At 59.7% G+C, this 20,922-nt stretch overlaps 1 protein-coding gene across 1 annotated transcript in view; it reads left to right on the top strand.

Moving 5' to 3' along the window:
- AK8 (adenylate kinase 8) overlaps nucleotides 1–20,922 on the top strand; it is an 80,906-nt gene that overhangs the window by 11,426 nt on the left and 48,558 nt on the right. Inside the window, exons 5-9 of the mRNA XM_090274936.1 lie at nucleotides 1,454–1,522; nucleotides 13,573–13,654; nucleotides 14,359–14,430; nucleotides 14,526–14,726; nucleotides 17,622–17,753. Coding sequence (XP_090131062.1) covers nucleotides 1,454–1,522; nucleotides 13,573–13,654; nucleotides 14,359–14,430; nucleotides 14,526–14,726; nucleotides 17,622–17,753 — 556 coding nt within the window. The remainder of the gene's footprint in view (nucleotides 1–1,453; nucleotides 1,523–13,572; nucleotides 13,655–14,358; nucleotides 14,431–14,525; nucleotides 14,727–17,621; nucleotides 17,754–20,922) is intronic.

The raw sequence follows: 20,922 nt of genomic DNA, 5'->3' as shown, positions 1-20,922 counted from the left end.
TGGCGATGGCCTGGCGGGAGCGGGGGGCGCCCCGATTGGCCCGACTCAAAGTCACCAGCCTGTTGTCCCTGCCACGCAGACCGCAGGGGGTACGTGCCGCACCGGCACCTGTCGCCACCTTTCAGCCTGTGTTCTCTGTTCTCTGGCTGGGTGCGCAGCAACCCCCAGTGCCCCTCCCAGTGCCCCCTTTGTCCCCTGCGTCCCCACATCCCAGTGCCTGTCTGATGCTGTCTCCTGAGTGGGTGGTGGTCAGAAAACAAAAGCAAAAACTGCAGTATTGTTACTCATTTCTACCGGCTGGGCGTGTGAGGCCTAGGAGGCCAGGACTTGCCCGAGGTTGCCGAGCTGGCAGGAGCTGCAGCAGCCATTCTGTAGCCGTGAGGGGGGATGGAACTGGCGCAGGGTGGGGGGCGAGGGGTGAGGATGAGCCCTGACACCGAGGATGAGTCGCGCTTCACGTGAGAGGCTGTGGCGGGAACCCCCACCCCCAGCAGTGGGCCTTAGTGTTTGGAATGTCTTCCGACCTCCCACAGCTTTTATCAGATGTGAGTGGGACGTGAGGGAGGCCTTTGGCCCCCAGCTGTGTGTTATGAGGGCTGGTGACATAGGCCAGGCATTGGTGGCCCCCTGGGCAGGGCTGCTCTCCCGCCAAGGCAGGCGCGTGCGGGCACATGAAGGTACTGGAGTGGGTGGGCAGTAACAGCCACAGCGCTGTGCCTGCTGGGGCTCATACGCATCGTGCCCTTTAATCCGCACGGCAACTCTGGAGCCCAGCTCACTTACAAACATGGAAACTGAGGCTCAGCGCATCGAAGGCTCTTGTTCTGGGTCTTTCAGTGAGGGCCCTGGGCCCAGACCATGAGCGTCTGAGTCCCGGAGCGTCCAGCGGCCCCCAGAGTCTCCTGGGAAGCCAGAGGTAGCTCCTGGAATCACTCCTCAGAGGCCTGACGCCCCCTGTCCATGTAGCTCCCAACCCGACGCTGGGCGTCAGGTACGGGAGTGGGGGAGGGGACGAAGGACGGCCATGTTTCTGTGTCTGCCCACCTCCACACGCAGACCGACGGGGGGAGGGGGAGGGCCCCCGGCAGGCGTCCACTTGGGGCAGAGACTCAGAGGGAACCTGGAGGCACTCAGGTGGGCGTGGGGGGGGGGGGCGCACCTGGGTGGGGGCACAGGTGAGCAGGGCCATGGGGGCGTGGTGGGGGCGCCTTCCCAGGTGCTCAGTGGGAATGGAGCTCAGGGACGGGGGAGGGCGGCAGAGCCTGGGCCAGGGCAGGGCCACCAGGGGGCCGGGCCTTTGCAGAGGCCACGGGGCGCTGGGCGGGCACCCGGGGAGAGGGCGTCGGCCTGGCCCGGCCCTCCATTCTCAGGGGAACCCCCGCCTGCCAGCTTGGTGTCCCCTCGTGCCCAGCACCCATGTCGGGGCCTCACTCTGTGCTGCTCTGCCCCTCAGTTCCTGCCCAGCGGGCTGCTCATCCAGCTGATCCAGGAGCGCCTGAGCGAAGAGGACTGCGTGCAGCGGGTGAGAGGTGGGGGGCTCGGCGGGGGCTCCCGGGAGGGGGTGGAGGTGACTGAGGGCCTGCAGAGAAGGGCGCGACGGACAAGCCAGGGAGGGAGGAGGAGCGGGAGGTGCAGTCTGGGGCATCCAATGGGGCTCCTGGGGGGTCTTTAGTGAGAGCACAGCTGGGGGGTGGGGGTGGGGGAGAAAAGGTGACCGACAGTCCGGGGAGCTGGGCGCCCTGGACCTGGAGGAGCAGAGGAAGAACTGGGGGGCCCCAAACTCTCCTTCCGCCTCTGGTCCCCCCCAGGGCCCTCTTGGGAGGCTGAGTCAATGGCCACTGGGCGGTGATCTGGTCGGCCGTGTTTGTAGTGGGGCCTCCATGAAAAGCCGCACGACTGGGTTTGGGGGGCTTCGGGGCTGGGGATGCTCAGCGGGCACGGAGGTTCCCCGCCCTCCCCACGCGCCCTGCGCTGTGCGTCGCCTCCCCTGGCCGCTCCTGAGTCCTGTCGCTTTATAGGAAACCCGTGGTCTAGTAAGCGAAGCGTTTCTCTGCGCTCCGATCGCTCTGGCAAATTAGCCGAGCCCCGGGGGCGGGGGGCGGGCCTGGGCACCTCTGGTGTGTGACGGCCGTTCGCAGAAGCACCGGTGGTTATCATCGTTAACCTGTGCTCTGCGACTGCTGGGCCTCGTAACTGATACAGCTGGTTGAGTCTACCGTTTATATCAATATCCACAATGGTATGAATTGTCGTTATTGCTGTTTTGGCGATGGGGCCACCAGACTGATGAGTGGCACCTGGGACCCCTGGCCTGGCCCCTGGTGCACGTGCAGGTGCACTGTGCCTGTGACAGTCACAGTGGGGACGGTGGCGTGAGCCCCGGAGGGCCTTTCTCATGTAATCTTCCCGGCGGCCCAGCGCAGGTGGGACCGTGGTCACCCTGTTTCCGGGGTGCAGAGTCTGAAACTGGCAGGTCCCAGGACCAGGGTGCACGCAGCGTTGGCTTTGGCCGCTGTGCTCATCCCGCCCGCGGCCGCTGCGTCCCTCCAGGCAGCCGCCCTCCTTCCGCGGCCTCACAGTTCTGAGTCTGATTATGTCCAAGCCGTTGTTACCTGCAGAGTCAAGAAATCCCTCCTTTCGTTTGTTGTGAAGTCTCTCCTGAGCTTCCCGGGGCCCCTGCGCCGTTTTCGTCGCCGGCTGGCGAGGACGGGACGCAGAGCATGGAGATGAAGCTCCTCCGTGGGTGCTGTGCTCGTTCAAACGCAAGAAGACCCTCGTGCACGATAAACAGGCCTTGCTTTTCGGGAGAAAAATGACACATATGCATATTCATCTCTATGGTAATTATTATTATTTAGCTACACAGGGACTGCAGTGGGTAATTTGGAGCAGGAGAAAGAGGCAGGGGCTAGTGTTCAGGGAGAAATAATGCATTCATAACCCATCGGGGTTCTGTAGTTAGTGCTGGTCCTCTCCCCCGTTTTCTCTCCTGGTGTAATGCAGTCTCTTTGAAGAATTCCTTTGAAGTGACCGTCAAACGCCTTAGAGAATGAGAAGTCAGCACTTTGTACCGGCCCCATCAGGGGGACGGGGGCTCTGCCTGTGGGGACCCCTTGGCCTTCCTTGGGGACAGCCACGTTCTTGCAGCCTGAGAGTGCCCAGTTCCTCAGAGCACCACGTGTCCGGGGCAAAGGGGAGCTCAGGAGCCAGGCAGGGGTGCAGGAAATACGGGGGGAGGTTCGATACCACAGGGGCTCTGAATCTTCTCTGTTGGCGCTCCGTGAGTGACGAGGGACACCTTCCTTTCCCTGGGCCCCTCCCCCCGCCCTGCTCCTCCCAGGCCTGCCGCATGTTGCCGACCGAGGGGTCACTTTCAAAACGGAACGAGTTTGGTCCTTGACTGCAGTGCACTCACTTGGTTCAAAATTCGAAAGGCACGCAGGTCCCCCTGTGCTCCCGTCCCCCAGCCACCGGGCCCCTCCCTGGAGGCGGCTGATGCTGGCACTCTCCTGCAGAAAGGCTGTTTTATACACCGAGAAGCTTTTGTCTTCTAATTGTTTATGAGTTACTTATTTTTAGAGAGAGGGGAAGGGAGGGAGGAAGAGAGGGAGAGGAACATGGATGCGTGAGGGATACATCAGTTGGATGCTCCTCGCACACGCCCCAGCCGGGGACCTGCAACTCGGCCTCCACTGGCCTGAGCCGTCCCCCAAGTATCTTGGCTGGTGGCAGCAGCTAGAGAGGAGGCAGCGGGGCCCGAGGGTGTCTCCATGGAGCACCCTGTAATCAGGCAGGCCTCGTGGCTGCAGGGTGGGCAGTGCCCAGTCCAAGCAAGGCTGGCTCGCTCTGCCGACTGGATGAGTTCACACAAGCTTTCGCCGAGGGCCTGGCCCGGGGCCACTTCAGCAGCGTGAAGGAGCAGTTGCCCTGGCCAAGGAGCAGGGCACAGTGAGGGCCACCTAGGAGAGGCAGCTGCCGCCTGCCCCGTGGGAGGAACAGGGCCGTGCACTTCTGGGGGCAGCTCCTGACCTGCCGGTTCCAGGCATCTCTCATTCCTGGCGCCTGGTCAAGACATCTTCCTGAGCCCCCACCCAAAGCAAAGGAGTGAGCAGCGGAGCCCGGCCCCCGGGGGGCGTGTCGTTAGATGGGATGTGAAGAGCCCTCTACTTGAGCGAGTTCAGAAACAATTGCCTTGCCCACCGCTCCCTGGGCCTGCGGTCTTGCTATAGTGAAGCCCGGGAAGGGTAACAAGCAAGGCCAGAACGAAGCAGGGGGCAGAACCGGTCCATCAAGGCAGAGACACGAGTGACAGTGGGCTTTTTGTGGCACGTAATGTGTGCCAGACACCCTGCCAGCTCTGAGGCACTTTCTGATGGAATCCTTACAGCTGCCTTGTGGCTCTTCAGAAACCAAGGCTTATGGGGACCTCCTGTGCACCGGGGACTGTTCCGGGTCACGTTAGGGACAAACAGCGAAGGAAACACGCAAAGTGCCCGCGCGCAGGGCCGGCGGCGGGGGTGCAGGCGGGGGGCAGGTGCTGTGTTGCCCCCTGTTACAGACAAGCGGCTGAGCACCAGAAACCCACTGCGGTCCCGAGGAAGCACACGTGCGGACCTGGAAGAAAAGTGGCGCTTCCAGAAGTCCAAGTTCAAAACGCCTGGCTCCACGTGACCCCCCCTCCTCGCGTCATCCAGTGCAAAGCTTTGCCCATGCTGCTGAACTTTGACCTCACCCCCCCCCATTCCTAGCCAGGCAGGTGTCCGACTGCAGTGGAAGCAGGGTCACACCCACACCCCCAAATTAACAGCCCGGGGGGCTCCTCATTGCACATCAAATGCAAACTTATACTTCGAGTTGTCAGGTTAACTTTTCGATCTTATTTGATATCATGGAGACGCCCAGGTACTGCCGGGTAGAGGAGGAGGGGAGGCTGCACGCTGCAGACGGTGGAAGCAAACTGTTAGCTCACTCGGCAGATTTCTAGAGTCTGCCTTCCTTTCCTTCCGGCTGCAGATCTGCTCTCTCTGCCCACAACGTGAGTCAGTGTTTTACGGTGGGAGCGCTCACGGAGCAGAGGCCCGGCTGCGCGTGCAGCAGTGCCAGCTGTTTGTTTGATTTGTCCTTGGGCGTCATTGGGCTGGCATTAATTACCCAGCTCCCGTCCGCTGACAGGAGGAACACAGGGCTTTCCTGCCGTTGTGTTGACACTCACGGGTTTATAGATGTCACCCGCAGCCTCCGAGGAGAGCGGTTTTATTGATCAACAGCTCTGCCGGGGCCCGGGGCTGTGTGTTCCTCTAATACAAATGCGATTAGGATCGAGCATCAGAGGGGAGGTCGGACCCCACTCGGGAAACTTCCGGCGTGCACCACGGCGAGGCGGGGGACGCGGGGCCTGGCTGGGGGCGGGGGGGTGGGGGTCTGGTGAGCGCCCTCACGGGTCCTCACTTGCGTGGCCCCCGCCTGCGAGCCAAGCAGCACCCCAGGTGTCCCGTGGGTGGCAGAACCACATGATGGGTTTTTTGCACCCTCTCAGTGCCGGGAGGAAAGAGAGGTGCTGGAAATGCAGCACAGAGCCTGATGTCTGAGTGGCAGGGGGGCCGCAGGGGCAGCGCCGTGGGAGTGGGACCGGCCGGCCCGTGACCCTCAGCAGCATGAGCGCTGATGCGGAGGCTGCGGCCGGCCGAGTGCCGAGTGCCCTGCGGGGGCGCCGAGCAGGGGGCAGGGGTCCCTCACCCGCATTGGGGGGCTCTGGAGGAGCTGTTCAGGCAGCTGGCGGCCGCGGACCTGTGGAGCGTGCACTGGGGGGCCGGAGAGACAAGGGGCCGCGGCGCCTCCCCGGGCGCCGGCCCTTCCAACCCAAACGTGTCCCCTGTGGGCAGCGCCTAGACGACTCTCATTTTGCAGATAAGGACAGGGCCACACAGTTGATAAGTGGGGGGCCAGGGATTCCCCTCTGGCTCAAAACCGTCCGTCAACGGGATCTGAGGGAATTGTGGAGACGAGAGGGGGTGATTTTAGCTGTAATCTGTGATATATTAGCTACCTGACGACCTACACTGTTAATCACGGGTGAACATACGGGTCAGAACACGCGGGCAAACGTGTTTTATCGGCGTACCTTTTATTTGCTTACTGAGACGTAGAACTCACCAGTGTCTACACTGACGAGCGCCCTTCCTGGGACACAGCGTGGCCCTGCACGCAGCCCCGTCTCCGGAGCTGCTCGGGTGGCTTGTTCCTGCCGCAGCAGAATGGGGCCTGGCCTCGGGAAGCGGAGTTAAGCACAGCTTGAGGAAGGTTGGAAGGTGGTCCCGGCCCCCCCGGGAGCCGAGCCAGAGGGGAAAGGCTGTCTGACTGGGAGGGAGGGAGTGCAGGGGTGTGTGTGCTTTCTGATGGCAGACACGCTGAGACAGTGGCCAGAGGGGACAGTGACCCGGTGAGGCAGCAGCCGCGGGGGGAGGGGACGGAGGGACAATGGCTCCTTGGGAGGGGGCGGCCCTGAGCGCCCCCAGGGTATCACCCACTTCTTGGGGCTGCCGAGCCATTGCTTTGGGGATTCCGCCTTTTGCCCTCCGTGGAGGGGCGACTGCCTTGCGCCTCTCATTGCTTTCCGGAAAGAGGAGGGACCCCACTTCCGGCAGCAGGCTGTGTCCACACTCGCTGCCTGTGAGCTCGTGGGGCCGGTCGCTGGCCTTTCTCGGAGGCCGGGCTCACTGTCCCCACCTTACAGACGGGACGCAGAACGCGGGGGCCAGGTACTTTGGGATGGCGAGGCTCCGAGGCTAGAACTGAGGTGTGGACTCAGCCACAGCCATGGCCGGTGCCTGCCCTGCACTGGGGCCCAGGTGGACCGGCGTGAGGGCCCGGGACACGGGGGACAGCGCCAGGCATCGGGCTGGCTGCCTTGGTTTTGAGCTGTGCCTGGGCCTGTGGATTTGGAACGAGGCCCAAGGTCTGAGCGGCCGTTTGGGGTCTGTGGACTGGGGACATCACAGCCCCTGAGTGTGAGGCCAGGAGCCCCCGGGGCAGGGCCAGCACTGGGCCTGCGGGTGTCCTGGGGACTTTGAGCTGGAGGAGGCGTTTTAGTGACTGGTCAGACTTAGGCAGCTTGTCAGCACCTCCCCCTGTGCCCCCCAACGTCCCCCCTTCTTCTCGGGGTCTCAGGGAGCTGGCAGCGCAGCAGGGGAATCGGGCCGTGTGACCCAGAGGGCCTCGTGACGCGGTGGCGCGCACAGCCCTGCAGATGCCGGCCGCCACCCTCCTGGCCGAGGCCTCTCCCGGCATGGTGATTAGCGTGCGGTCCATGCTCACGGGGCCTGCGTTGACTGCAGGCCGTGTGGTTGCCCTGAGGAGCCGCCTGGCCTAGCCCCCGCGTTTCACAGACGAGGTGGGTGCCTTCCCCGACTGGGATGGCCAGCTGTGGGAAGAGCTGGGTAAGCCGGACCCAGCGGCAGCCCCCCACCCCGGGTGCTCTCGGATGGACGAGGCCCGGAACTGAGCCCTGACGCTCTGACCGCTCCGATGCCAAGGCGCAGTGTACTGCACACCGTGGTGGGTGAGCGCCCGACCCAAGGACTGGGGGGATGGGCGTGAGCGAGCGTGGGTCCCAGGCCTTCCTACTGCAGCGCTCACCCCACGGTGACAGCGTGGCCACTGTCGGCGGTGTGCTGGACCCAGCCCGGCGCCCCCGTGGCTCCTGCCCGTGCGTGGTTTCTGTGGTTTCCCCTGGGAGGCCCCGGCTGGGTGTGGCCAATGCGTGAGCGCAGCGCAGCGGATCCCCGTGGCCAACAGCTCGCTGGGCCCCTCTGGGCGAATTCAGCCAAGGTGAGTGTCCCAAGTCGCCTTCCTTTAGAGAGCATCCCTCGGTTTGTCCCAGAGTGCCAGTGGCCCTTCTGACCCAGAGACTGCCTTTCAAACGGAATTCTTCACAGCTGCCCGCAGGCTTCAGCGCGGTTCCTTTGGGGAAGTAGGCAGAGAAAAAGAACATAGTTCCCCTTTCTCGAGTTATAATTACGACGCTTGTTTAAAGCCCTCATTAAGTTATCCCTACAGCTGCGGGTGGACGTCACCATTATCCCCACGTGGCAGGTCAGACCGAGGCCCAGACTGAGGTGACTGGTTGAAAGTCATACAACTGGCAGTGGCACAGGCAGCTTGCAAAGGCCCCGCTTCTCACCGTCACAGTAACGTGGCGCCCCATGGGTCTTGTCTCTGAGCCGTCGGAGAGGTGGGGCCGTGCCCTGGGAGCTGTGCGCTGCCCACGCCTCTCCCTGCCGGCTGGAGCGGCCCTCCACGTCCGGCCCTGAGCGCTAAGTGTGAAGCCCTAGAGGGGTGATCTCTGCAGCAGGTCAACTCCGTGTGACCCCAGGCTCGGCACTGGGGCGGCCCCGGCCCCTCTCGGGACAGACAGCGTCGTCCTCCAGCTGTGTCCTCCTCCGCAGAGAGGCTCCTGGGGCCCCCACACACCTCTGATGTGAAATTGACTCTAAGATACTCCAGCTGTGTGGGGACTAGTGACGAGCCTCCTGAACACTCACACCTGTGCTTCAGGAAACTGGGGGCCCTGGCTTTGGCCTGCAGTCCTGGGGACACAGACGCGCCTAGAGCTGGGTGTTTGCCTAGAAGCGTCGCCCATGTCGCTGGAGGGCAAGGGTTTGTGATTCACGCAAATCCTTCCGCACATCTCGGCCTCGTCTGAGCACGTGCAACGCTGGGCTGTGCAGGGAAAAGGCCCAGCGAGCCCAGGGCTGCCTTGGGGGCGGCGCAGGGGAGGGGCCGTCCCGAGACCCTCAGGCACTCAGTGCGGTCAGGTGCCAGCAGGTGCCGCGTGCTGTGGAGGTCAAACTTTGAAATAAAAACGTTGCTTTTCATCAAAACACAGTTGACCCTTGAACTGCAGAGCTTCAGCTGCACGGGTCCACTCCTACCTGGATTTTCTTTTCAGTAAACACACAGCCGGCCGACCTTATCCCTGGGTTTTGCATCCGTGGATTCAGTCAGCTGTGGGTGGAAAACAGTATTTTCAATCCACGCTCGGGAATCCGTGGATGCAGAGGCCTGACTATGAGCGTTGATCTGCGCCGTTTTCCGTAAGGGACTTGAGCATCTGTGGGCGCTGGTGTCCACGGGGTCCTGGGACCAGTGCCCATGGATGCTGGGGCCCGACCTCGTCGTCACTGGGGCCTCTAGGACCTGTCACTACACCGACCAGACCTTGTAAGATGCATCCCTTCCCTGGCTGTTAATGTGTCTCCCTGGTCCCTCGTGTGTGCTGGGCCGCTTCCCGGGCCCGGCTTCAGGCTGCGCGCGTCTGGTTTACTGCATCCAAACCTTCAGCTGCAGATGCCTCTTCGGGGCTGCGAGGAGCCAGCTTTCGGCCGCATTCGGAGCTGGGAGCTGGATGGGGCGTCCTACGGGAACACCCAGGGGAGCGCCCCCGCTCTGGTCTTTGGAGGAGAGGGGAGGGGACGAGGGGCGAGCATCAAAAAGGCAGAGGGCCCAGAGGGCAAGAGTCTTGCCACGTGAAATTACTAATTGTGCTTTAATACCAGTCGGGGGGCAGGGGAGGGCAGTGTTCACAGAGCGCTGTGCGCCCGCACCGCGGCAGGCCGCACGCTGCTGGGCCTCGCCAGGTCCCCCCGGCTGGCCGGCTGCTTCGCTTTCCTTTCTTCTCATCTGTGACATCTGCTCGGTGCTTGTCCCTCCTGTGATACCGTACCCCTCGCAGCTGTGCAGACCTCCAGCTCCGCGCCGGAGCACGGGGTGCCCTGAGCAGACGGCCCCTTTGATGTGTGATAAAACAGAACCGAGCCACAGGGGTATGGTGAGTGCAGGCGTCAGAATATCAATTAACCTGCTCTGAACAAAGCTGCAGCTCCAGAGCGGAGTAGACCTTTCACGGAAGTGTCAGCAAGATGGATAATGTATTCCAATTAGGGACTGACTGGTACCCCGCTTCCAGCCGCTCCTGGGAGGCAGACCCACGGACCCCACCGCGGACCGACCGAGGGCCATCCTGGCGGCGGCCGCGCTCCTTACTGATTCATGACCTCCTGCTTTGCCAGACTTGGCCGCATGCGCTTGCTCTCAGCCCAAATGGCTGCTTCCCCTTGAAAGTAGGGGCGGCTGCACAGACCCTCTGTAAAGCAGGCGCTCTGGGGCCCCCATCCTGAGGACGCCCCAGAACCAACACCCCTGAGGCAGAGCCCTTGGCCTCTGTGCCCCTGCTTTCCAGGGGGACCACTTGAGCTGGTACCCGGAAGGGTCGCCATGGCTGCCTGTCCCAAGAGCGTGGGGCTGCCCTCCTGGGTCCCGCAGGAGCCTCCTTGCTTAGCCCCTGGGGTGGTGCCATCCCTCTGGGTCTGCACAGGCAGCCTGCAGAGCCCCCTCCGTCTGCGCGGTGGAGCCGCAGACCCACGCCGGCGCGCGCACCAGCGAGGCCGGGCTAATTAAGGAGCTGTTCCTCATTTTGCTGGACTTTTCTTGGGTAATTGGAAGCCCGCTTTCTCCAGTGAGCAGTCGGTGCGAGATGCTCCCCTGAACAGCTCTGAAAGCTTTGGACCACATACCGAAACAGCTGCAAATTCATGGGCGAGATGCTAATGGTAGCCCCGCGGTGCGGCATTAAATGCAGAGGCCCCTGCCGAGCGAGGACGGGGTTCCCACCTTCCGGCTTCAAAAGGGGACTCGAAACACAGTCACCAGCCCTGGGCCTGGAAGAAGCGGTCGGTGGGCTCCCAAGCTCTCCCCGCCACATAGAGATAAAGTGAGGGGGTCTGAGTGTGGCCCGAGGTCAGGCGAGGGGGCAGGGCTATGCGAGCTGTGCGCGGAGCCCTCAGCTGCGTCTCTGGGCCCCTGCCGCGGCGGCGCTGGTCTCCGAGAGCCGCGGCCCAGCGCCGGGCTGGCGATAACAAGGACTTGCGGGAGCAAAAGGCTGTTCAGGAATTTTTTTTGCATTTTTGCTTCGTTAGTTGAGAAACCAGGGGTCCCGCGACGGTGTGTTTTCCTGCATAATTTAAGAAATTAATGAAAGCATGCCTGATTTTTCCAACACTCTTGACTCTGTAAATTTGTTTAGCTTTAAAAAATAAAAAAGTCACTTGAGGCTGTTGGAACCTAAATATTTTAATATTGAAGAAATGTAGGCTCTTTTTTGTTTGCTGTTTAGGAGAGGCATTTCTTGCCCCTGTGCGCATGGTGCTCTAAATCAGGCGACCCTGAGCCTGAGCTAACCCCGGCAGTCCATCCTCTGACCTCCAGCCCACCAGGGTCTGGTGATGACGGGCAGGGAGGGATCTGTGGCGAGGGGCGGGTCCTCTTCTGAGAGCCAGCGTCAGAACCTCCACCTGACCCCCCCCCCCATGCAGAATGGAGACCTGAAGCTATTTGTGGTTTTACTTCATTCTTCCAAAGCTCCCTTTACCCAATTTTTCTGGATGTCAAGTTGAAAGCATTAAATTGTGTGTGTGTGTGTGTGTGTGTGTGTGTAACTTGACTCATGGGACTTGGAAAGACTTTAGAAACTGTTTCACATGAACATTGCTGAGGGACCTAAAATACAACTCCAGCAAATGGCAAGATAACGTATTGACTCGATATTGCAAAAAAGTCAGTTCTTCCTACATTAATCTATACATGTAACGTGAATACAAAGTCCTAGTAGAATTTCTGCTTTGGAACCTGACAGGGTGTTTTTGCAGCTCACCTGGAAAAACATTTTTTGTTTTGAAAAAGACAAAGGAGGGGGCGTGTGTCCTGCTAGATACAACAATAAAGCACAAAACGGCAGCAGTTTCGGTGAGCTGACCGGGGCAGAAGTGTCCAGGGGCAGCGAGAGGCCAGAGCCGGCATCGTGGCTGCATGCAGACTGCGAAGGGGGGAGGGGGCGGTGGGGACGGGGACGGGGACGGGGAGACAAGTCGGGCCGCAGCCTCACTCACGTCACTTCCACAATGAAACGTGGCTCCTTTAAATATTTAAATGTAAGGGCGAGAACCGCAAGAGAACACGATTTAAAGGCAAGTGAATATTTATCGGCTTTTGTGGTGCGAAAGGCTTGTTTCCACGTCCGCACACTGGCATCTGAAGCGAAGAATGCTGATTGATTTGGCCAAAAACACGCGTGTTAAAAAACAGCCAGACACAAGCTGTGGAAGACGCCGGCAGCGTCGTTTGCCTCAAAGGGTCCGGGCAGGGTTTGCCAGGATGGGTTAATGTTTTTAATATGTAAAGAGCTCTCGTAAATAAATAAAAGGATAAAACCCCAAGGGGAGCATGGAGCGCTAGCACAAATAAGCATTTTTGGAAAAGAGAAAACTCAAATAGCCAGTAAACATATGGAAAAAAAGGCTGAACCTCATTAGTGATCAAAGACATGCAGATGGAAGCGGCAGCGCTGGGCTCTAGTTGCCGGGCAGACCGCCCCCCCCACCCGGTGCTGCCCGCTGTTGGCACAGGGGCCGGGGACGGGCCAAGGGCCCGCAGCAGGCCAGGCGGTTTCTCAGCGACTGGGGGTGCTTCCATGGGCATCAGGACGTGCGTCCTGCGTGTTTCATAGGCCACTGCGAAAAACGGGAGTGAAACTACGTGAGCGGCCGTGTGGCTTCGTTACCAGGGGCAGCTGCCGCCGCGCGATGCCAAGCAGCTGGGAGACGCCCGGGCGGAGCATCGTGCAGTGCAGAAGCGCTCCTGGGAGGCTGTGCTTCACCCAAAACAAAAACCAGACCACAAACGGCTTGTCCAGGGTGACCCCCCGCCCCGGCCAAGGGGGCATCACGCGTGAGCCTGGGAGGAGACGCACCAAAGGTCCGCAGTGGCGGGGTGGGGCCCCTGGCGCTGTCAGAGACGTGGGTCCTTATCTCAGCTTTTCAGTGTTTTCCGCGCGGTGTACAGTGACCGTGTCTTCCTTTTACAACTGGACTCGGAGTTAATACAAAGGAACCTTCCGAACCCGAGCTATACCCAGAGGGCCTGGAGCCCGAGGGACTTCAGCCCTGTAGCAAGGCCGCTGCAGAACAGGAACCTGAACTCGGGCCTCTCAGTGCCGCACTTGGGGCTTGTTCTTAAAGAGTGGGGTGTGGTTTTGACCTTGGTGCTTCCTGTCTGCGAGACTGTCTTGAGGAAATAACCCAAAACGTGGGAAGGGCTGTATGCGCACGAGGGTGTTCGTCACGGCACGACGTGCGTGTGATTGTTAGTGGCTGCAATGCTGCCCGTGGGGCGCGGTTAAGTGGCCGCGGCCGCTCACCTGGCGGGACGCTGCGTGGCCGCTCAGAAGGCGGCCACCAAGAAGCGTGCTGACGTGAACACACGCCGTGGCACCTATGACGCGTGACGGGGGCATCAGGACACAAGATGTGCCTGATAGGATCGTAACCACAACAAAGTCCAGAAGGGGGAGGCTGGGAGGGGAGCAGCCAGGCGGGCCGCCGCCGCCGTCAGAAACGTTCATCTTCTGCTCCCTTACAAGTGCCGGCCTTTCTATGAAGCCATCCTGTTCCTTTGTTAATTTTTTAAAAAAAAACCTTGAAAAGTTAAATACGTGTGTGCCTTTCCAAACCCTCTGCCTAGGGCTGGATTCTGGACGGCATCCCTGAAACTCGGGAGCAGGCGCTGATGATCCAGACGCGCGGGATCGCCCCCAGACACGTCAGTGAGTAGCCCCTGGAGGCCCCCCACCAGAGCTACCGTACCCGCACCCCCAGGGGTCGCCCCCGAGCCCACCCGCAGCCCAGGCACCACCCAAGGAGGGAAGGGGGACAGCACTGTCGAATTTTTGAGAGAACCAAATGCATCTGGGGCTCACTCTTTAAAAGGTGGGGTTTTGTTTTGACCTTGGTGGTTCCTTGTTCCAGGAATCCCACACCCGAGAAACTCTCTTTAGGAAATAATCTAAAATGTGGCAGAAATGTTATGCACAAAGATGTTCCTCATGGTGCTATTTAAAAAAATTATTGATGGATTTTAGAGAGAGAGGGAGGAGAGAGAAACATCGATCTGTAGCTGCTCCGCTTATGGAAGCTTCGTTGGCTGACCCTGGCACGCGCCCTGACCGGGGACGGAGCCCGCAGCCCTGGCGCACCGGGATGGCGCTCCGACAGGCGCAGCTGCCTGGCCGGGGCCTATGACAGAGAAGCGTGTTAGCTGCCCGAGGGGTCACGTGTGCGCTGTCCTTGGCCCTGAGATCGCGTCCGTTGTGTTTGGTGCTGAGGGGGCCTCTCGGGGGTGGGAGGTGGTGGTGGTTTTAAAGTCATTTCACCACGACAGACCTGTGAGACAAGTGATTGGTTCACACGACTCGAATGTCCGGGACCCGCTGCCCAACGGCCTTGTCTCCCTCTTTCCTCCCCCACCCAGTTGTGCTGAGCGCCCCAGACACGGTCCTGATTGAGAGGAATTTGGGGAAGAGAGTCGATCCTCAAACTGGAGGTAGGTGCTCCCATCCCCCCACCCCTGTCCCCACCACACTGCCCCAGCCTCACTCCACGGTAGTGTCCTCAGCGGCGCGTCCTCCTGTCCTGCAGAGATTTATCACACCACCTTCGACTGGCCCCCTGAGCCGAAGGTCCAGAACCGCCTCGTGGTGCCAGAGGGCATCTCGGAGCTGGAGACGGCGCAGAAGCTGCTGAAGCACCACAGGAACATCGTCAGGGTCCTGCCCTCGTACCCCAAGATCGTGAAGGTCATCAATGCTGACCAGCCGTGCGTGGATGTCTTCCACCAGGGTGAGCGTGGGCGGGCAGTGGGTACGCCGTGACCCTCCTCGCCCCACGGTCACTTAATCTGGGGGCGCCCGGTGTCCAGGACATGCCTGGGACCCCGGGAGTCCCCGAGGGGTGGAGTCCCTGGGGCACCCCACTTGGAGACCCAGGGCTAACCTCGTATATTCTGCGCGGCCAGCAGGTCTGATGCGAAGGGCGGGGCGAGGAGTGGCGAGGGATGTGGCGGTGGGAGGGACGGGCAGCACGTTTGGGGGTGAGGGGGAAGGAAGACTCTATGAGAACTAAAAACACAGCCACCAGCCCCCACCACCGCCCCGAAGACCAAAAAGCCACAGTGCAGCTCGGGTGTCATGAGTCCGTTTAAAAGCCGGCTGTAGGGGCCGGTGTGCGTGGGGAGGACAGTTGAGCCCCCAGACTTGTGGGGCTCAGCTGTCCCCCCGCACTGTGACCTGCGTTCACCTCCCCACCCTGCGTCCACCGTACTGTCTTGGGCAATTCTCTTAAACCCGCAGAGCCTCGGTTTTGCCGACCCTAACACGGGAGCCCAGGTGCTGCCTCCGCACTGGCCTGGGTGACTCGTCACAACTCGGCCCCGGCCACAGGCCACGCAAGGTTAGGGTGACCCTCCCCAAAGCCGCCGGGTCAGGGCTTTTTAAAGTCGGGCCAAGCTTGTTGCCTCCTAGGCCAGTGTCCCTTCTGTGCTGGGACAGGTGAATGGCACAAAAAAATGGCCCCTGGTATTTAAGACACTTGGCAGTTTACACAGGCCTTTCTGTCTGTTCTCTCAGATCCCTCCCAGGGAAGCTTTGTTTGGTGGGCGGTGGTTCTGAGCACCCTGGGGGGGCCCTCCCGCCCGCGGGCCTGGGCGAGTGGCTTCTCTTCGCTGAGAGCCTGGGACCCGCACAGCCTGGCCTTCCAGGGCGAGCCCCCGACGCCAAGTCTAGGAGCTGCCGCAGCTCCCAGGGAGGCCGGGCTGGTGGGCGACTTCGCTTCTCCCCGGGGTTTTGCATCTCGGGAGGGCCTTTAGCAGCAGACACAGCGCTGTGTGCTCCGATGCTGAATTCACACATTAATTGCTTCCAGATTATTTAATTAAATTTAAAAGTTCATGTGATCGCTCATAAAGAGTTCATGCCTGGAATTATGAGTAAAAATATGAGTGTCTGAATATATTAATTATTATTAATTAATAATGCAGAGAGAGAAATAGAAAATTAGAATGCAAAATTCTCTGTTTTGTTTTGTTTTTTTAATCTCTCTGCAGTGCATCGAGCAACCACATATTTTTTAAAAAGAGTAATTAGATGTTGAGACTGTCTGGGGGATCATTACTTCTAATTAACGTCGTTATTTCCTGTAAATTAAGCGCCGTTGGTAAGCAGGCCGTTTTGCCTGGTATGGGTTCTCCTCGGTCCTGCTGCTTGGGCCGCGTCCTCTGGGCCGTTCCCACCGGTGGAGGTCACCCGCGGCCCTGGGGCTGAGAGACCTCCCCAGCCCTCTGTACGTGGGGACAAGAATAACTTGGCCCTCCTGGGACTGCGGACCGAGTGGGCCAGCGCGTGCCTGCCGTGGTCAGCTCAGCAGTTACCACACGCTGGCGACACTGGTGACAAGGATGGTCACAGCCTGGCCCAGGTGACTAACCTGCCTGCACCTTTCAGTCCAAAAGCGAGGGGAACAGTGCTCTCTCTACTGAGCCCGCCAATTAAAAAACACCCCATGAAGCTTTGAGAGGCCAAAATGTGCACGATGACCACGCTCTCCTCATTGTGAGTTCTGTCCCCCTCCCCCCAGCGGGGGACGCTGGGCAGTGTCTGGAGACACTTGTGGTTGTCACAGCCTGGGAGGTGCTGCTGGCACCTGGAGGGGGGGCCAGAGGCTGCTCAAACCCTACAGCACAGGACTCAGCCAGGAAGCAGCTGGTCCCAAACGTGAACAGTGTGCGGTTGGCCAGCCCGGCCCCACGTGTCAGTGGCTCGGGGCGGCCGGGTTCCTGAAGGTGGGGAGGTGTCATGGGGTCCCCCGTGGCTGACCTTGGGCGCCTGATGCTCTGGGTCCCTGGCAGGAGGCAGGCTGGGCTGGGAGACCTGTTTTGATGGGGGCCGCTGGGGTGCGGCCCGGCCTCGGCCTCAGCCAGAAGGCAGCGCCCCTGTCAGGTGCCTGTGCGCGCCCTGCCCCAGCCCCCGCGCCCGCTCTCAGGACTCCCTCACGCTCCATGCTCGGGGGGGAGGGGGCCGGTTTGATGTTCAGTAGCTGTTGGCATCCCGGGTCCTCTGTGCGATCGCCTCAGTGTCGGAGATGCGCCCCGTGTCCCCGTGTCCCCACTTCTTTGTTCATCAAACGCCAGTGCCCCGCACAGGCCAGGCCGCGTGGCTGCGCCGCCCTCTCCCGGGACCTGTCTGATGGCTGCCTCTTTGGAGACGCACAACAAAGTTGGTGTCACCGGAAGGTGGCTGCAAATTATTCCCCGCCAGTTCCCGTGTCCTTTAGAAGTCCCCGCGTGCTGGGCCCCTGCGTGGCCGGTTGCGGTTATCAAAGCCCATCTCTGCCACTGGGGGACCAGCCTGGTCCTGGCTCAGGTTGGAGGCTCAGCCGGGACTCAGTTGGGGAACATCCCAGCCCCACAGCGCGTACCTTGTGTCCTGGGACCAGCCCCCAACGACACAGCCAGCTCCCCTGCAGCCAGGAGGGAAGCTCATTGTCCCCTCCCGCCTGGGTGCCAGGCCCGAAGCCTGACCCCCTCCCGCAGCTTCGCCGTGCTCTGCCGGCACAGGAGGGTCTCCGTGGAGCCATAAAGGCGAGGGGCGGCCCTGCTGAGGAAGGGGCCCAGGCTCAGCGCCGGGGCGGCCCCCCTCCCTCCAGTACCCCCATTTACTCTCCTCACGTCCTCTCTTCCAGCTCTGACGTACGTGCACACCAGCCACCGATCCAACGCCCCCTTCACGCCGAGGGTGCTGCTCTGCGGGCCCGTGGGCAGTGGGAAAAGCCTGCAGGCCGCCCTCCTGGCCCAGAAATACGGCCTCGTCAATGGTGAGTGCCGGCCCCCACCGCCTGCCCCGCCAGGCTGTCCCATTCGATGGGGGTGGCGAGGAGCAGACCAGTGTCGCTTCTCTTTCTTGCCCTCTGCTCTGAACAATTCTCAGTGAGTCCATCTTTGCAGGGAAAACATTTTCTCCTCCCTGAGGATAATGCCATCGTTAACCAATGAAAATGTGTGCGGCCCAAAGAGCCGGAGCAATTGCTTGTCGTCCGTTCTCATATCCTGGCGGCACAGCCTCTGCGCTCTGTCCCCGAGGTGCTGCCAGCCGCCCCAGCCTCCTCCAGCCGCAGCCCCTGTGTAATACGGGGCTGCTGTTTGTTTACTTCCCGGCCCGCTCGGCCTGCCAGCCTGGGTCAGTGTGTTTACAGGCGGACGGTGTCTGAACCAGAGGAAGCCTTCTCGCTCGGCACGGTGTCAATAAATATTTTACCAGGAGGAGAGAAAATATTGAAATCAGTTCTCTAGGACTTTCCTGGCAGGGTCCCAGGCAGTCCTGGCGGCCAGCCCATCTTCAGGAGGGTGAGGGGCTGGGAAGGAGGCAGGGGCTGTGGCAGATACACCGCGTGGCCAGGGGGGTTCAGGGCACTGCCCCCCAAATGTTTCATTGGCCTAAATTGCCTTTACTTCATTTACGAAGAAATCATGAGACCTGTACCCCCAGATATATAAATATCCATACCCGAAGTTATACATACACACCATACCAATGTATATGCACACACACACAAATATGTATACAGCACCCCAGAAGGATCAGGCTTTGAATAAGGATGCCTTCCACCTGGGTCTCCTACAGGCTGGGAATTGATGACCAAAATCCTACCCACGACATGAAGACAGAGACCTGAGCAGTTACGCTGCTGAGCGTGGACCAGGACGAGTGGTAGTAATATTCGTGTGTTCTGCTTTGATTAGTCTGGCCACTCAGGGTTAAACATGCTTTTGCTGACATCCATGTTTTTTAGACCATTATTCCGACCATTTCTTCTCCTTCTGGTTCCCCCCTTAAGTGGCTCCAGAGACTGAACTCCCAACTCTGGAGAAGGGGGGCTTCTTTGTTAGGACCGAGCGGCGGTCTGCTCCAGCTGCACCCACGTGGGCTTAGGGTCCCGCGCTGCACCTGACAGAGGCACGCGGGAGCAGCGTCCTCACGGTGCGGGGAGGGTCTGAGCCGGGCACCAGCGATACCTCGCTGCAGTGCCAGCTCCACGCAAGTGACTGTCACCGTGTCCTGCTTTGTTTACGCAGGCACCCTCATTCAAGAAAGACGCCTCCGACATTTCATATCTCAAGTACGGTTTACAGTCAACATGAATTTGTATTAGTCGCAGGTGTACAGAATAGGGAGGGGTTAGACAGTCATACAAAGAAAAGCATTTTTTAAGTTAAATTGTTTTCAGCACACCGATCATGAAGAAAGGAAATGAACAGGCTAGATTTTTCTAAAAATGAAAACAGAAACACTCATCAGGGTCTTGGGATGGTAGCCAAAGAGCCATCGGGGGGCCCTTTTCGATAGTTGAGCATTTGGAGACCAGTTCAGAAAGGCCCCATTTCTCCAAAGGGTTCTCAATGAACACAAGACATACGAGCTTTCAGGAAACCGATTTACGGGACACGCGTGACAGCAGCGACCATGGCGCTGTCTGGAGAGGCCTCCGCAGAGGCCGTCTGTGTCCGGAGCTCCGGGGAGCGCCGCCCCCGCGACCCAGCCCCAGCGGGGTCCTCCTCTCTGCGTTCCATGCTTCTCAGGCCTGGGAAAGGTCTCCAGACAGGCACAACCCGGCATCTGCCCCAGGGAGCCTTATTCCAGGTCCCCGTCTGCCATTGATGGGAGTATGTATAACCCAGCACAACTCCTTTGAAAGAGAGGCCACTATTAAGATGCCAACTGTGCAAACCTTTTTGTCCAGCGGTCTGGCTCCTAGGCTTTTATTTTATTGAAACACTCATTTATGCAACAGCGACGTGAGGAGTGCATGATGGGAAATAGAGGCAACCCCGAACTCTGTTCCTTCGCTGGACAAGGCACAAGAAACCCACACTGGAGCGTGCGGGGCAGCTGTCGCAAAGACACCTGTCACGTGACTTCCTGCCCAGAAGTGGTGTTAAGTGAGCGGTGTGGGGCGGGGAGTGAGTCACTCAACAGCGTTCAGGGGGTGAGCTCATTGTTCAGAAGATATGCTGGTCTGTGCTCAGGAAAAGCCCGAAGGACGGCCGTGCACCAAACCGGTCATTTCTGTGGAGTGATCTAGTATACGGTTCTGACTTTTTCTTTTTTCTTTTTTGCAATGAGCATGAATTTTCTAACCAGAAGCAACCATTAAAATATTAATGCTAGTCATCCAGTGCCTGCTGAACGCATGTACTTTCCCGGGCCCACAGATAGGGCGCAGGGACAAAGTCAGGGAGGAACTGAGGACCCAGTTGGGCCCTGTCCGGCCGGGGCCCCGGCCCCAGCAGAGTGCGTGTGGCTGGTCCCAGCGTGGCCCCAGCGCCGACTGTGTCCGAGGAGACTGCTACTGCGTTTTCTTCCGGAGCACTGTAGGGTGAGGTGGCTGCGGGCAGGGTTGAAACCATCCTTTCCCGATGCCCGCAATTAACACGGCACAGCTCCCTCCAGACACTTCTCCCCGGATTTTACTGTCTTGTGTTTTATCATTCAGTTCAAAGTCTTTTCTAATCTCCCTCGTGGTTTCTTTTTGATCTATGTATTATCCAGAAGTGTATGGATTGCTTAAATTCCAAATGCTAGTATTTGGGGATTTTTCAGATTTGTTTTTGTTACTATTTCTAACTTAATTCTATTGTGGTCAAAGAATGCACGCTCTGTGATTTCAGTCCTTTCACTTGTACTGATGCTTTGTTATGGCCCAGCATGCGGTCTGTGCTGGTGAATTCCACGCGCCCTTGAGAAGATCTGTATTCTGGTGTTCATAGCGCCCTATACAAGGTATTTAGGGTAAGGTGGCTGGTGGTGGTGCTCAGGTGCTCTGCGTCCCGAGAGGTCTCTGCCTCCTCCTCGCTTCGGTTCCCGAGAGGGGTGCACTAGACTCCGCAGCTCTGCCTGGGCCTCTGCCTGCTTCTCTGCCAGTCCTTGCTTGGTGCACTTTGACGCTGTGTTATTAGGTGCGTGTACAGTAGGGATTGTTATGTCTG

This window comes from Furipterus horrens, unplaced genomic scaffold, assembly GCF_987537825.1.
Source record: "Furipterus horrens unplaced genomic scaffold, mFurHor1.1.pri manual_scaffold_4, whole genome shotgun sequence".
Classification (NCBI taxonomy): domain Eukaryota; kingdom Metazoa; phylum Chordata; class Mammalia; order Chiroptera; family Furipteridae; genus Furipterus; species Furipterus horrens.
Note: the sequence above shows the minus strand (reverse complement) of the source record. Positions and strands in the feature narration are given on the sequence as shown.